General features: G+C 38.4%; 1 protein-coding gene across 1 annotated transcript in view; it reads right to left on the bottom strand.

The window, feature by feature from the left end:
- Positions 1–17669, bottom strand: part of LOC128512707 (uncharacterized) — a 36197-nt gene that overhangs the window by 14360 nt on the left and 4168 nt on the right. The window contains exons 4-11 of the mRNA XM_053486071.1: positions 8203–8447; positions 7551–7629; positions 6622–7025; positions 4984–5533; positions 4552–4748; positions 3970–4350; positions 2232–2518; positions 1029–1294 (exon numbers count right to left, since the gene is read on the bottom strand). Of these exons, the coding sequence (XP_053342046.1) occupies positions 1029–1294; positions 2232–2518; positions 3970–4350; positions 4552–4748; positions 4984–5533; positions 6622–7025; positions 7551–7629; positions 8203–8447 (2409 nt within the window). The remainder of the gene's footprint in view (positions 1–1028; positions 1295–2231; positions 2519–3969; positions 4351–4551; positions 4749–4983; positions 5534–6621; positions 7026–7550; positions 7630–8202; positions 8448–17669) is intronic.

Genomic DNA, 17669 nt, shown 5'->3' on the forward strand with positions numbered 1-17669 from the left:
TTAATTCTAATTTGTTCACTTTTGCTTGCAAGTGGGCTACATCGTCCTGTGTTCGCAATCCGCAATTTCGCCTGCATCACTCGCTCACAGCAGTCACTCATATCTTTCTTCAAACTTTCTTTTGCCGACATAATTCCATCAAACCTTGAAGAGAACTCGGGTTTCATGTAGTTTATATTCCAGTAATTCATCTGCCTTTACTCCCTCAAATGTCTCCTCATTGTTATCCTCATTTTCTGCCCCCTCTTCTGTGCTTTTCTGTGCCTCACCGCAAGCGCAAAACTTAACTTCGGCTGCTTTGTAGATTTGCTGCTTTCTTTGCTTAATTTAATTCACTTCGACATTGTGCAATTCTTGCCAGACGATTCTGCCCAGTTTTTTATTACAATCCCAAGTGTTTCTAATAGAAAATTATTTTAGTTAAAGCAGAGCGGCACGAGTCACGTCTTCTCAGGTGGCTGCCAGCGCCAGAAGTCGAGAAAGTAGTATTTTTAATTATTTATTTAAACTAGTCTTTTTCTGGAGCAAAGTGGGTATGGAACAAGATGGAATAGGAATTTAAAGCACAGGTGTTAATTTAGTTTGTCTTTTCCATAACTACACTGTTTTAAAATTATACATAAAGAATAAAAATGTAGTATGCATGTTCTCCCCATGCTGGCTTGGTTTCCTCCCATGGTCCATAAACATGCAGAGTAGGCTAATTGCGTACTCAAAATCGTAGAGTGTTTTATGAATGTGCGTGTGTTCACGTGCCTTGCAGTGGATTGGCACCCTATCCGGGGTGTATCCAACCTCATGGCCTGAGTCCCCTTGAATAGACTCAAGGCCTCTTGTGACCCTGTGCAGGAGGACCCTTACTCTTGAGGCTTCCAGTATGTAAATAATAATTTAATTAACCCAAGCTTATAACCAAATTTTGGCATCTTATTATGCAGTTTTTTTTAACAATCATGTAAATACTTTTTTTATAAACAATTTACTAACTACATAAACAAACTAAGATATTTATTTAAATCTACACTCACCACAGACTGTGTCCTTCCACCAGTCTCCCAAAAACACCTCAGACACTTCACAGGCCGCCACGTAATTTTTTAAAGAAGTGCATAGCTGGGTCTGATCCCCCCTTGAGGTGCAATAGTCTTGTACACAGCTATTCACAAAGACCTGAGGAGGCACGAACCAGTGGCAGGCTTTAAAGGCATCTCCAAACAGCTTACTACACTCCAGAAATCCCTTGCTCTCCAACTCAGGTGAACATTCGGGTTGAATTTGAGAACTATTAACACATCTGAATCAAAGAGTCAGTAAAAGAAAATCTTGTAAGCTGCACACAAAGAACAACTATTTTAATTTTGCAAGACAATTTGTAATAATTATACATAAAAACCTGTGTAAAAGTTAGGGCCCCTTAATTTTATGTATTTTTGTGTAAAAACATAATAAAAAAATTCTGATCATAGCAGGTCTTAACAAACAACAACATAACTTTTTAACCATGCCATTATATAGATAACAAAAATTAAGCCAAAAAATTTTAACAAAAAAAGAACATGTGTACATAGGCAATAGTACGTACTCACTTACTGCACCTTGCAGTCAGTTAGCTGACCATGAACTCTGTATACCAGAGTATTCTAGAGGAAAATGTAAGGCTATCTGTCAGACAGCTTGGGCAAAATTGGGTCATGTAACACGACAATGGTCTGAAGCACACCAGTAAAATCAGAATGGTTGAAAAAAAAAAAGGAATCAAGGTTTTGGAATAGCCTATCTAACGTTCAGCCTTTAACACAATTAAAATGCTGCGGCACTGAGCTGTGCATAAGCGAATGCCCAAAAACATCAATGAACTGAAGCAATGTTCTAAATAATATGGGCAAAAATTCCTCTATAATCATGTGAGTAAAATCACATGTAAAGCTGCTTTTATTCTGACAATTGTATATTAATATTTTACATCATTGTTTGCCTTCATTTTTGCCAGTAAAAAAAGTTTTATGCTAATGCTAGACTGAGGTTGCATTTGACTAATACTAAGATCCACTATGATCAAATTATTTTTATGTTTTTACCCAAAAAACAAATTTGATTAAATGTGAGGGTACTAACTTTTGCACAGAACTGTAGCTCATATCAGTTTTGACACATTTTTTATGCATATATCTTGAGCCTGTATGTTTTTTTCTCGTCATACTTAGGGTTAATTTGGATAAATAGCTGCTTACGGCCAGCCTGTGTCATGAGTATTCCAACTATTAGCAAAGTCATGTGGATATGGCACTATACTGCCTTCAGGTGTCAAGAAGTCATCAAACTGGCTTCCTGAGTAGGTGCCACATAGGCCGCACATCCTGCCCTTGTGCCTCTCATCTACCTGCACAAAGAGCCGGTCATTTCCATTAAATAGGAATCTCAAACCAAAGTTTGTTTCCACTATCACATAAGGACCTATTTTGGACACTCTCACTGAGTTGCTGTGTAAAAAAGGAAGAGTAATTTGACCTCCATTCACCTGCATAAACAACAAAAGAACATAGAAATAAGTTAATAGCCTGTGGAGCTACAGCAATAGGACAGCTTATACAGTTAGGTCCATAATTATTTGGACAACGTTACATTTTTTTTGCAATTATACCTCTGTATATCACTAAATTGGTTTGACATGTATGTAAGTATGCAAGCGGTTTAAACAACAGTAACAAGAAAAAAAACAAACAACCAAAAAAACACTACAGTGATTTTTACGATGGGCATTTAATTTATGAATGAAGATGTAAAAGGAATTGACATTTTTAAAAGACTTCAAGTACAGTATGGTTATAAGACACCTCGAGTGCAAACATTTTAAAGAAGGCTGGATTAGAGCCCACTGCAGTCATTACCATGAACATTCAGTTTATTGTTTTCTGACATTGTGTGAACTTGTCTCTGTCTCTTACATCTAACTTTGCTTTTGTCTTATGTCTATACAACATGTCTATGTTTTATTGTGCTTCCTTATTTCATATATGGTAATACTTCCTATGGCTGGCTGGAACCCATTTGGTCCCATCAAACAAATATTCTTCCTTGAATTAATAAAAAAAAAAATGGATAAATTGTCGACAACTTGTGAAAGAGTCACATTTGTGTAAACTGTACACACAATCATTCATGAATACTGCTCGCTTATTACAGAAACTTTGCTGGGAGTTATTGGCACATACCCTGTAAAGACCTGGCCCCTGCCCAAGTTCTTCCAACAACATGATTGGGCCATTAAAGAAGTTCCTGTGAGGCCAGCATTTTAGACAAGAAGCAGGCAGTCTGATCATGGCTACATTGTACCAAGAAAACGTTCTACTTTTATTGTATCTAAGCACTAGTGAAATGCTGGGATAAGTGCATTAAAGTATAAGGGGATTAGATAGAGAAATAAAGGTAGTTTTTACTCCCATAACTGTGTTCTGGTATTCTGTACAATCAAATGGTCTGGTTTGACTTGAACACCCCTTATACATACTGCCTTAATGTTCTTAAGCTCAAAATTATTAAGTCAATTGACTGATAAGCACTACATTTTTAAATGAACATTTACAAGGACAAATCTATTTTTGACACAATCTTTTAAGGATTAGGTTCAGAATTTTAGCCATTAAATCAACCATGTGTTAGTTATTTCTTATGTACTTCATGATCGTTTCGTACTTTGAACATTTAGAAAAAAATGTCTGCAGCACCTTGTACTTTGCTCTAAATGTCAATACTTAAAAACAAGGAATGTCCTCAGTGGGCTCCAAGACCTCTGGCCTTTGTGTGGCCACCATTCGAATGTTTTACTGCAGCTAAGAGGTCATCACCGTATTGTACTTTAAGTCTTCAGTAAATGTCAATGGATTTTAAACCTTCATTCATGCAAAATTTCATCACCCTGTGTGACTTAAACACCTCTTAACATAACATAATCTAAAGAGCAGTACTCACATAAACCAGATTATTTTTTCTAATTGCAAGGTGAAATCCATCCACAACCAGAGCCACAGAGTTCAGAGATGAAGATGTATAATTTCTTAGCCCCTCATTCCTCACTGTTAGTGTGAACTGAACTGCATCAGCAATGCATGTTTTAGCAATGGTATAGTTGCAGGTTCCCTGGAATGAATAGGCTTTGCCGTCAAAGGTGATGTAATGAGTATCCCCATAAACTGTGCAGGTCACTGGGCTTGAAGGAAAGCATCCTACTGCCCCATTTTTGACTTTACAGACGTCACTGGCCAGACAGTAAGTAGCTGAACACTCAATATTGCCATGGCCTGCACATGTGCACAGCTTCTCACAGTCACCTTCCATAAATGTCTCTCTCCTCTAAATGTTTCACAAATAGAAGAGTTGTAACTGCATTGTTAAAATAGTCCTCATAACAGTTACTTTTCATTATACACAATTTATTTTTGTTTGTTAATTTCTGTGATTGTGTTAAAAAGTGTGTTTGTTTATTTAAATTCATTCCAGTTTAATGTGTGGTGCTTCTGTGCTAATTTATTTCTGGTGTGTCTCCATATTTACCTTATAGTGTTGTCCATCCACCCAGCACCCACATTCTTCAACAGGTACACAGCTTCCTCCACTTAGCAGGAAACCGTCATCACAGTCGCATCTCTCTTGACATCTTCCATAATCCTCTGTAGCATCCAGGATAGAGCAAGTGGCAGGGTGATCTCTGGAGCAGGCATTATAGTGGCTGTTAGAACCACAAACTAGAGCTAGAATAGAATAATTGAAAACATATGAGCTTTACTGGCATGTTTTGGTTTTTAACTCAATATCATTTGCTCAGGGATCTTATGTCACTACCATCAACAAACAGCATTTAATATGCATATCAGTGTAGTTATGAATCTCAAAGTGGCCTTATATTTAAAAAAGTGTATGTGTATATGTCTGTTTCTTTTACAGTTTTCTTTGAGATGAAGAAAAGTAAAATATTAAGGGACATACAACAGTGAGTTGCAGTTCTCCAGCCAGTCACAAAAAATCCAACCTCACTGCAGGACTTTTCAACTGCCTTCAGGACATCACAAAAAACATCTCGATCTCCTTTAGTGATACACATCTTGGATATACAGCTCCTGAAGAGGCTTGATGCATCAAGAAAAGATGAACACTCAGAGAAGGGGCCATTTTGGGAGAGCAGAACTCCACAGAACATTTTGTTTGAATATTCCATCTCCTCCATTTCTGTACACATGCTTTGTACAGTGGGGTCTTGGCATGGGTAATTGGGCCTCTGCCCCGGAATCTGGGTGTCCTTGACCAGATATTTGTCTGGCATGTTCTTATCATCATCCATTACATTGTTAAAGTTGCCACACATGCCACAGAGTTTGTCTGAATACTGGCTAGGTATGGTGACCTGAAGGGCACCAGATTTGGCAAAGGAAATGGACAGGTTGAAGTTTGTCTGAAGCATCACAGCTGGTCCATGGCCACTTATTTTTATTGAGTTTTTATCTAAACTCAGAGGAAGATTTCTCCAAATCCCATTTACCTAAAGAGAAAAAGTGAGAGAAAAATAATTATTTTTGCTTATTGATAATTTTGATGGGCTCTAGGCAACAATTTATGCCTCATATTAAATAAATGTCTATTATTTTGCCTTTTGACATAATAGCATTTCAGGTATGAATGTATAGTTGAGTCAGCTATACATTGCAGCAAACTGTAGCAAGGACAAAAAGGGTTCAGTTTTTAGTTGAAAAGATTGTTGAAGATGCATAAATTTGAGTTGACAGCCTCCCGATTAACCAAGTTAAGTTAAACTTGGTAGTAGACAGTGCCTTATAATAGTGCATATATGCATCAACTTACTGCATACATTTAAACTGCTTCAATCAGTTACATATACATATATGTCTACTTTATATAAATAAATTTTTAAAATGCGACCTTAAAATTGTCAGAACAAATAGGCGGATGTCACTGCCTCAGATTTTTATACCCTTTAACATGAAAAAAACCCTTTTATAAAAAAAAACTGGCAAACCAAGAAACTGTACCAAGGGGATGGTTGCTTTATTCCACTGTAAATGGCTTTGTGCTTTGCTTCACAAGTAAATTATTTGTAATCACACAGTAATCTTAAGTCTGCATTGAGAGCAGGTTATAGTGACTGGAAAAAAAGATAGTCCATGTTTGCTTATGTTAAATTCTGTGCTGATGCTGGGAGAATTGACTCGGGCCTAAATTCACAATAGGCCAAAACAAGAAATCTTTCTGTAGACATTTGTCTTGAATTCTGGTATTACAAACCAGGGAATGACAGCTCAGAACTGAGGGTCCTGCTAAGTGATTATGATCTCCTAACACAAATCTGAATCGCCTACATCTGATATCCCATAAGATTTTCTGTGCAAATTAGATTTAATATATAAAAAATTAGAATATCTATCAGAAAAACAAAGAAGAAATCATTCTAAAGGTACTGCAGAAATTTATCTTCATGGCTGTATTTGTGTCTCAAAAGAAATCTAATCCATTTTAAGTCTGCACTATATCCAAATGTGGATAACTTAAAAGGGTTTCAAAACTTTCCCGATGTACTGTAAATGTCTATATAAAAGCAGTAAATTGACTCACCATTATTTTTCTTTTGTTTCTTCTTGGCAGCATAACTCTTAGATTTTGTATTTTCAGATTAACCTGCTGCATTTGGAATTTAAATGATTTGCCTATTTGCTCATTCTTCACCTCTAGTAAAAAATCTGGAAGCAATCCACTCTCATCGCACAACTCTGTCAGTACATGGGTACAATGACCCATGAAACAGGATTTGACCCCATCAAATGTGGTGTATTGCAGGTCACTTGTAACTGTGCAGATGCCAGATGTGAATGAATCACTTGACTGTTTGGATTGCATTGTCTTACTGCAGGGCTGACCATCCTCACAGGCAATTTGGGCACAGGTCAGCTGATTTTCAATACAAGTGCACTCGGTGGATTCATCTGTCCTGAAACGAGTGCCTGTCTGACACTGAGATTCTGAAGTGAAGTGGTGAAAACACTGATTTAACACACAATTTTTTTTTTTTTTTTTTACAGTATAAACAATTTATTTGTGTAGTAAAATGTTGTCATTGCAAATGAGCCCCCTCCCCCCCCCCTAAAAATTTCAATAACTTTGCATTGTGCTATATAATAAATAGTTGCTTTATCAGCTTGTGTGGGTATACTTCTTCTTTGTCTTTCGGCTGTTCCCTTTCAGGGGTCGCCACAGCGAATCATCTGCCTCCATCTAACCCTATCCTCTGCATCCTCTTCTCTCACACCAACTAACTTCATGTCCTCTCTCACTGCATCCATAAATCTCCTCTTTGGTCTTCCTCTAGACCTCCTGCCTGGCAGTTCTAACCTCAGCATCCTTCTACCGATATATTCACAATCTCTCCTCTGAACATGCCCAAACCACCTCAATCTGGCCTCTCTGACTTTATCTCCAATTGTGGGTATACTAAGTATATTAAACGCAGGTTAATGGGTAATTAGTATAATTACAGATCCACTTACCACACTGTCCCCGCTGTACTCCAATCCTGTCAAAGACAGTTTCTTTCATTCCTTGTCTTTTTATAAGTTCAAAAATAATCTAAAATAAAAAATTACATTATGTAATATACATAAATAAACACATATAATAATATTAAATGTAATTACATGTAACAATGTCACTGAGCTTAAACCCTAGAAAATCACTCATTATTTTTGTATTTTGCAAAGGAAAATATTAATAAAAGACAAAGTAATCCTATTTCATATAAAAAAATTAGCACAGCAATATTTTTGTGTCTCTACAAGGATGCTGTAATTTTGCTTGTGTGATAAGTACTTCTGCAGTCGTTGCACCAATTGGTTTAGAAATGTTAAAGTAACTTTTTTCTGTAGCACTGTTTATAGTAAACGCGGTCTAAATTTGTGTCTCAAAAAGACCCAAAAATCTAATCTATTTTAGAATAAATCTGCACTATATCAAAACGTAGATAATTTAAAAGGGTTTAAAAACTATCCCAATGTACTGTATTGTCTATATTGTTATGTCTATATAAAAGCAGCAAATTGACTCACCATTATTTTTTAAGATTCTGGTCATAAAGCAAACAAAAACTTAAAATGCTTACTACAATAAGAAGGGTTAATAAATCAATCAATTAATTCATAGTACCTTGACAGAAATCTCTGAGTAACTCAGTGGAATGAGCACCTGACTCCAGAAGTGGCCCTTGGTTTGCAGAGAGGTCCAGATTTGTGTTAGGAGATCATCATCACTTAGCAGGACCCTCAGTTCTGAGCTGTCATTCCCTGGTTTGTAATACCAGAATTCAAGACAAATGTCTCCAGAAAGATGTAGAGCCTCAGTCTTTAGCCAAGTTTCAGCACTCATTGGATCTCTTGAGAGGTAGAAATTCTCTGAAGTATACAGCCCAGTGAACAAAATGAACGAAATGTAAGTTTGTGATTTCTGTTTTCTGTCATTTTTTTTTTAGTACCACTAGTTGCTTTTCAGTGCTTTTCACTAGTTGCTTTTCTATTTGAATACATTTACGGTCACCTCTAGAAATAAAAGAAATGTTTTGTCTGAATGTTGGTCAATGGTATCTTTATGTTTTAAATGATGACTCAAATCCAGTTTCAGAATAGGTTCTGTCTGTATGTATGTATAGCCAGATTTTGGCACAGCATCACATAAAAACTGGCTGGACAGAATTAAACTTTTGGCAATATTTAGTTATTTACCTGAACCTGAGTACTTGAGTACCAGAACTTGAACTGAGTAGAAGTGAAGTTATGAGCAGTTATGTGCCAGATTTATGGCACAGCATCTAGTGTTTTGATTTTTCTAATTTACTGCTTTTGACCGCAAGGTGGGTAAAAGCACCGACTATAAGTATCACTCAACAGGGCCAATCAATGTGATGGTTTACTGTGTATAGACCCAAAACCAGTCTTAGAAACTTTTCTGTCTGTATGCATGTCGGTCCAAACAGAATTTGTCACACCATCACACAAGAAGATCCTGGTTGGACAGAATGTAATAAATAAATTTGGCAGTGCATTAATAGTATGATTAGTATATTAGACCTGCACCATAAATGAAATCAAAATGAGTGAAATTGATGTGTTAAGAAGTTATGTGCCAGATTCTGTCACATCGATTTTGGCCTCGAGGTGGGGATGGCTAAACATGTCACTCAACAGATTCAATCAACTCAATATTACTGTAACGCTATACCAACTATAATGCAGCTACAAGCCGCCAAGATCCTCAAGAAACAGAAATGAAAGTAGACTATGAAAACTGAACCTTTAAAGAGAAATGGACAGATGCGGAAATTTAAATCCAGTTTGTGTATGTCCTGAAACCATGGTGCTAATAAGAAGCAGCAATGTGAAGCTCCACTATGACATAAAACATGGGTCATTAGAGCAAACATATCGGCAGCAGTCTGAGGTAAGGGCATGTAAAATACCTGAACTGAGAGCCCAGTGTTATACACTAAAATGTCACTCTGACACAGATTGGCGTCCTACATAATCTTTAAAATATATATTACAATATAATTGTATTACACAAAACTTGCTGGACAGTATGTAATAGTTCATTTAAAGTTTGGTTAAAGTTTAACCTGCACCATAAGTGAAATCAATATGAAAAAATGTTAAGTAAAAGTGATGTTATAAACAGTTATGTGGTGGATTTAATAATTTACTTTAAAATAAGCTACTTGCTAAATTCAATTCAATTCAATTTTATTTGTATAGCGCTTTTAACAATTGGCATTGTCCCAAAGCAGCTTTACACAATTAAAATAATTATTTAAGTTTGTATAGAATTTGAATGTGTATGAATCAAAATGGTCAGATAGTCCCTGGTGAGCAAGCCGAGGGCGACAGTGGCAAGGAAAAAAACCCTGAGATGGTAATTGGAAGAAACCTTGAGAGGAACAAGACTCAACAGGGAACGCATCCTCATTTGGGTGAAACAGAGAGCAGGAATTGATCTGCGTTCACACTGTGTGTTATTTGGCAGGCAGTTCAGCATAACAGTTGATGTTAATTGATGTTAATATGGAGTCCAGTTAGTTATTGAAAACTCAGGTAGACTTGTATGAAGTTCCAGTCCTGAACTATCGAACAGTCAAGTCCTCAGAGAAACAGCTGCCAACACCAGTCGAGGCCAGAACCGTCTTCTAGGTAGAGAGAACCATCCCCAGACACGAGACACATCTCAAAGAGACACACAGGGCATCCATGTGACAAGATCACCAACCAGAAGCGGGGCACCAGGATGGGTCAGACAGGTCCGGAGGGCAGAGGGAGTCTGGATCACTGACAGCTCAAGAACGACATGTGTAGCTCAAAAGAGAGAGGGAAAGAGAGAGAGGAGGAGAAAGGAAAGAGAAAGAGCAGGAGAGAGAGCAGAAGAGAAGAGATAACAGTTAGGGCTGATCACAGTCAAACAATGTATAATGTAAATGTATTTTTACTGTAGAGTGCAAGCAGAGACTCCGGCAGGACTGGGTATGACAGCATAACTAAAAGGGAGAGCCAGAAGGAAACACAGACATGAGGGCTCCCTGAGATGTAAAGCAACCAATCACCTCACCGTCAACAAACCTGAGTGATCATTGAGCGTGGGGAGGATAGCATCTAAACATACCAGTTCACCATAATACTCTACGTCCATGAGATCCCCAGATCTGCTCCTTTACCTAAGGCAAATCTATTTATAAAAATGCTTGATTAAATAAATAGGCTTTTAGCCTGGACTTAAACAGTGAGACTGTGTCTGAGTCCCGAACACTATTTGGAAGACTATTCCATAATTTGGGGACTTTGTAAGAAAAAGCTCTGCCCCCAGCTGTAGTTTTCATAATATGCGGTACTGATAAGTAGCCTGCATTCTTTGATCGAAGTAGGCAAGGCGGATCGTAAGACACTAGCAGTTCACTCAAGATACTGCGGTGCGAGACCATTTAATGCTTTATATGTCAAAAGTAGTATTTTAAAATCAATGCAAAATTTCACAGGGAGCCAATGAAGTGACGATAAGATAGGTGTGATGTGCTCGTATCTTCTGGTTCTAGTGAGGACACTTGCTGCTGCATTCTGATCTAGCTGAAGTTTGTTTATGCACCTAGTTGAACAATCAGACAGTAGGGCATTACAATAGTCCAACGTAGAGGTGATAAAAGCATGAACTAGTTTTTCTGCATCGTTTAGAGTCAATATGTTTCTTATCTTGGCAATATTTCTGAGCTGAAAGAATGCTATCCTGGTAATATTATCTACATGAGCTTCAAATGAAAGGCTGGAGTCTATAATCACAACAAGGTCTTTGTTGCACTTGATGGAACAGAAAGGCCATCCAGAATCTTACTACTAGCTGTATGCGGTCCTATGAGTAGAACTCCTCTCTTATCTGGATTAAGCAAAAGAAAGGCAATTAGCATCCAATTTCTTATGTGCTGCACACATTGCTCAACTTTAGTAAGCTGGTTTATCTCTAGGTTTTGCTGAGACATATAACTGTGTGTCGTCAGCATAACAGTGAAAACTAATACCATGCTTACGGATTATGTTGCCCAGAGGAAGCATGTAAAGGGAAAAAGCAAAGGGGCCTAAACCTGAACCCTGTGGAACACCAAACTCCACTAGAGAACATGCAGAATAATCACCATTTAAGTCTACATACTGATACTGATCGGTCAAAGACTACATTTTCTAATTTGTGAAGAAAAATACTATGATCAATGGTGTCAAAAGCTGCACTGAGGTCGAGTAATACAAGCATGGTTACACAACCTTGATCAGAGGCCAATAGGAGGTCATTTACTACTTTAACGAGTGCTGTCTCTGTGCTGTGATGAGGCCTAAATCCTGACTGATACAGTTCATGTATGCCATTTCTATGTAGATATGAGCATAGCTGCTCCGCTACTATCTTCTCCAGAATCTTAGAGATAAAGGGGAGGTTTGATATTGGCCTGTAATTGGACAGCTGACAGGGGTTAAGGTCAGGGGTCAAGGTTTCTTAATAATCGGTTTAATAACTGCTAATTTAAAAGACTTTGGAACATACCCAGTACTAAGTAAAGAATTAATTAATCTCAACAGGGGTTCTGTTATTGCTGGTACTATCTGTTTAAAGGGATCATCCAGAAACATTTTTCATTAAATGTTAATATGATCTATAGGGTCCTAATGAAAAATTGTGATATATTTAATTAAAAATTCTCAATGGATTTGTAAAAAAAAAACACTACTTTTAACTGGTAAAAACTAGCTCTGTTCTCAGCAACCTATTTTAGTGCATGTTCCCTTAAATGCTTATGATCTCTGCTGAGCCCGCCCCCCCCCCAGTTCTGTGGGGCGTGTCTTCACAACACACGTGGGGTATAGCCACGGGAGTGTAGTCCAGTGCGGGCAATGCTTTGGACTGCATTACCCACAAAGCATTGCCCACAACACAGTGCTTTGTGGGAAATGCAGTCCAAACTGGAAAACGCTGGAATATAGAGCCTGAGCCTGTTTTCTTAAGTAGTTTTTGGTTTGATTTAAGTACGGAACCTACGCGGAAGTTTGTAATATCGCCTGACAACGCAGAAATTAAAAGAATGGACATGCATCGACTCGATTTGTCTTTCTCATCACTGCATGGGCATGAATTAACGGGCTGTTACGCTGCTGCAAGCAACAATAACAAAAGCGGAGAAGCTTACTGAGAGAGAGACGGACGCGATGTGTTTACTGATGTGTTTACATGACTTCTTAATCTTCGACAGACATCGTTATAAACCATCTAACGTAACAAAGGTAAGCATAATATAGTTTTCTGACTACGTACACAGTTTGCAACTAGACAATCACCTTAATGCATTGTTTATTATAAACGGGCGATTAGGGATTATATAGAGACGGATGTACATAGAGAAGAAGCCATAACCATGTTCTATGAGAGTGTAAGTTAACTTACACTCCGCATTCATCGTGATTATTAGAAAAGGCGATCTGCAAAGATTCAGAGAAAAAGAAATTACTTACTGAGCCTGGTAAAGATGAAGCAGGAACATGAAGCGTTAGTACAGATCCATTTTTTAGGAGCAGCTTCGTAGCAAAACCTGCTTTATATAGTGAACCGCGTTTATAAAGCAGTCTGGTAAAAAATGATTATCACAAAAATGAACGCATTTAGGTAAATAGGCGGGGATGTTAGCTTTAAAAACTAAATTTAGCCACTGCTTCCTTAGCGGCTCAGATGTCGGTAGTGAATGACGACTGCTGTGTTCGCTATTACACCCAACAACTGTACAACACACTCGCTTAGGCGACATTTTGCTCCAGCGGCGAAAAACAATGGCCGACAGCTTCTTCTCACTCGGGGCGGGTCTTTGCTAAAACACCAGTGTCAATTAACTAGTGTAGGAGCGGCCTCTTGTGGTGTGGCGTCACAGTGACAGGCATTTGCGATTGGCCTGATCTAAATATTCAGTTGCCTGATCGAGTTTTGTGCGGTCAGACGGTGATCTAATCAAATTTGGTAACTCTGGGAAATTACTGATAAAACTCTGTTGTGGTAGTTGATGTGAATGCACGTTTAGTACGGTAGCGCGGGGCTGTACGTACGTTATTACAATGACACACTTAAATTGAGACAAGACAGTGATCTGATATAACTTCAGACAATGGACTTGTAAATAAATTTCTTATACTTAATCCGAGGAATATTATTAAATCTAAAGTGTGACCTGCTTTATAAATGGGCCCTACTACACACTGATTTACTCCTACTGAGTCTAATATGGACAAAAATGCTTTATGCACAGGGTCTTCTGGATTCTCAAAATGAATATTAAAATCTCCAGCAATTAACGCCTTGTCTACAGAAACGACTAGGTTTGAGAGGAGATCTGCAAATTCACTAAGAAATTCAGCGCACGGCCCTGGAGGTCTGTAAATTATGATTAGTGAAATCAACTGAGCTGATTTAATATTTGTAGCTACACTTGTTATGTTATTTTAGAGAACTTCAAATTAATTAAATTTGCACCCGTGTTTTTGTATAATAGTCAAATTATTATTGTGAATAACTGCGACACCTCCTCCTCTACCAGTTAACCGAGGCTGGTATATGTAGCTGTATCCAGGAGGACTAGCTTCATTTAGAGCTACATACTCATTCTGTTTAATCTAGGTTTCTGTTAAACAGAGTATATAAAATTCCTGATCCGTGATAATTTCATTAACTATTACTGCTTTAGATGCGAGAGATCTAATATTCAACAGTCCTAGCTTCAGATCAGAGGTGCCGGCTGCGCATTCAGTGTGATCCTAGTTTGTGGTATCTATGTTAATTAAATTACTAAAACAGACTTTCTGGGTCTTTCTAAATTTGTGATTAGCTCGGGAAACAGACACAGTCTCAATATGATGAACCCTGAGTGACGACTCTATGCAGCCAGCAGACAGTTGGTTTAGCCTGTCTGTCTGCTCCCTGGCCTGGGCTCTGGATTGTCACTGATTAACTAAGCCTCTTCTGAGACTATGAGCTATACTACAGGAAATAAGAGCAGCACCTTCCCGAGTGGGATGGACACCGTCCCGCCCTAACAGGCCAGTTTTGCCCTCAAAGGTCTTTCAATTATCTATGAAGCCCACATGGTTTTCGGAGCACCACCTGGACATCCAGCGGTTTAGCGACCATAACCTGCTGTAAGCCACGTCGCCACGTCTCATTGGGATGGGACCAGAGCATATTACGTCATTGGACATTGCCTTTGCTAATTTAAACACCTCTGAAAAGTTATTCTTACTAACCTCTGACTGACGAATTCGTATATCATTAGCTTTAGCATGTACCACTATGTTAGACAACTTATGCTGTCCTAGAGCTCTAAGATTACCTGCTATGTCCGGTGCTCTGGCTCCCGGGATACACCTAACCACTGCCGCTGGTGCCCCTAAAGGCCTGGCTAATTTCACACGTCTTAGTATAGAGTCTCCTATAACCAGAGCTCTTTCAGGTTTCTCAGCGGGTGCATCACTGAGGAGAGCAAACCACTCGCCCCGCTGTGAGGCCTCTAATGACGAAGTCGGGGCTGGTTATCTCTGCCTGCGGCACTCAGACTGTCTGCTACGGGAACAAACACTGCTCTCACACTCTAACCCTCTCTAAAGTCTGGATACGCTCCTCTAACGCTGATATCTTCTCCGTCAGAGTGCTCACTAACACACACCTATCACAAGTAAAATTACCACTAACGACGGAGGAAGAATGTCTAAACATCCTGCACTCCACACACTGAACGAGCTGAATGGTAGACATGATAACATACCTGAGTCGGAGTTTAGTTGTTTTGAGCTGAATTTTGTTTGTTGTTTCTAGAAGAAGAAATTTGCGCAAAAAAGCGCAAAAAACGGGAACGGGAAATAGTATGAAGATGTAAAAACTAGTTGCTATTAATATTATTATTGTATAAACGAAAAAGCAATATAATTAAAGCGCTGATACAAATGCTAAAACTTTAAATGTCAACAAATACATATGTGTAACGGGTGCTGTGCATGGGCTTTAGATAATGAGGCATATATGCAGAGGTGATTACTTAAGAAGAGTCTTTTAATAACGGGAAGCATTATAACCAAACATGTAACCAAAGTTAAACAAAACAAGAGCTAAGCTAAACCGAAGCTAGGCTAAACAGGAGCTAGGTTAAAATGAGGTTAAACTTAAACAAGAACTAAAACTTAAACAAGGAGCTAAACGTACTAAAGGCTAAACTGAACAAAGGGTAAAACATAACAGAGCTAAAAAAGACTGTAATACCCCTATCGCGCGGTGGCCATAAGTACGGTTCATCATGATTCACCACGGGTTTTTGCCACTGTGAGTACGTTTCCATCTTTCCACACGAAAAATTAAACATGTTAAATTTTTTGCTTGTCCTCGCAGAAGCTTGCAGTCTTTACAGCACTCGCGGAACTCCAGCGGAACGTCGGCGGGCAATCGCAGGGACTTACGGTACCTAACTCCATGAGTCAAACCGTGTAGGTGAGATAGGGGTATGAGCTAAACAAGACTAGGAGACTATACTGACTAGGAAAATATACAGGCTAGAAGAACGTGCAGGCCAGGAGATAAACTGAAAAACAATATGTTAGAACATAACAGCAAGGAAACTAAACCACACTTTACCACAACAGTACATAAACCAAACAGAACCAAGAGTAGAACAAACCGGGAGCTAAGGGAAATGACATGACACCAAGAACGAGGAACATTCAGGGAAATGGCATGACACCAAGAACTAGGAACATTTACACCCACTTAACTAAACAGATGCCAGACCAAGAGCAATGGAACAAAAGACTATTTATACCTAAAACTAATTAGCTAACCGGTTCAGATGAGCGCTCCCATCACCTGACCGAGGTGCACTCTGAGAAATGAAGTTTAAACAAAAACTCAAAAAACACAAATGAAAACAAAATAGAGTCCGGGAGCATGAGTCTACTCATATTTTTATAAGCATGAGCCCCGTCTGGTCGCTGTGGTGGTGTCGCCACTATCTACAATGATGTACTCACTGTTACTCAGAAAATAAGGCCCAGGTTTAACTCATTTAAAGTGCTCATCATTAATGTTGCACTCAATGAAATACATAATAAACCCTTGCTATATTTTACCCTGGCCACCGTATACAGACCCCCAGGGCCATATGTCAATTTTCTTAAAGAATTTGGACATCTGCTATCAGACCTATTGGTTAACTCCGACAAAGTGTTGATAGTAGGAGACTTTAACATTCATGTAGATGATGCTAACGACGCTTAAGCCCTCGCATTTATGGACTTACTAAATTCCTTTGGGGTTAAACAAAATATAAATGGAGCAATTCACCGCTGTAGTCATACGCTAGATTTAATTATATCCCATGGTATAGATGTCTCTAATATAGAGATTTTACCTCAAAGTGATGATATCACAGATCATCACCTCCTGATATATACTCTACCCGTAGAACAGATTAGCTGTGCTCCCAACATTATCGATTTGTTAGAAATATGAATCCGACTACTAAAGACAGATTCACAAGTAATCTGACAGATCTTTCCCAATTTCTTATTAGACCCCTAAATTCAGACGATCTAGATGAAGTGACTAGCAGCATGGTCACTATTTTTACCAGTACATTAGACACTGTTGCTCCCATCAGATTAAAAAAAAGTTAGAAATAAAAACACTTGCACCTTGGTACAATAGTCATACTCGCGCCCTAAAGAGAGCAACCCATAACCTCGAGTGAAAATGGAGAAAAACTAAATTAGAAGTTTTTTTAAATTGCGTTTAAAGACTGTATGTGCAGCTATAGACAGGCTCTAAAAACTGCTAGGACCGAGCATCTTAGCCAACTGATAGCAAGAAACCAAAACAATCCCAAGTAATTATGTAGTACAGTGGCTCACCTAACAAAACCTAAGATGCCTGCAGAGAGTACTCCACAACATTTTAGTAGTAAAGACTTCATGGACTTATTTAATAAAAAAATCGAAAGCATCAGGAAGAGCTTCAACCTCTAATAGCATCTCATGATCTAGTTCAGCCTAAAGCTTCACATTTAGTTTTTCAGT

Source organism: Clarias gariepinus, chromosome 25 (genome assembly GCF_024256425.1).
Source record: "Clarias gariepinus isolate MV-2021 ecotype Netherlands chromosome 25, CGAR_prim_01v2, whole genome shotgun sequence".
NCBI lineage: Eukaryota > Metazoa > Chordata > Actinopteri > Siluriformes > Clariidae > Clarias > Clarias gariepinus.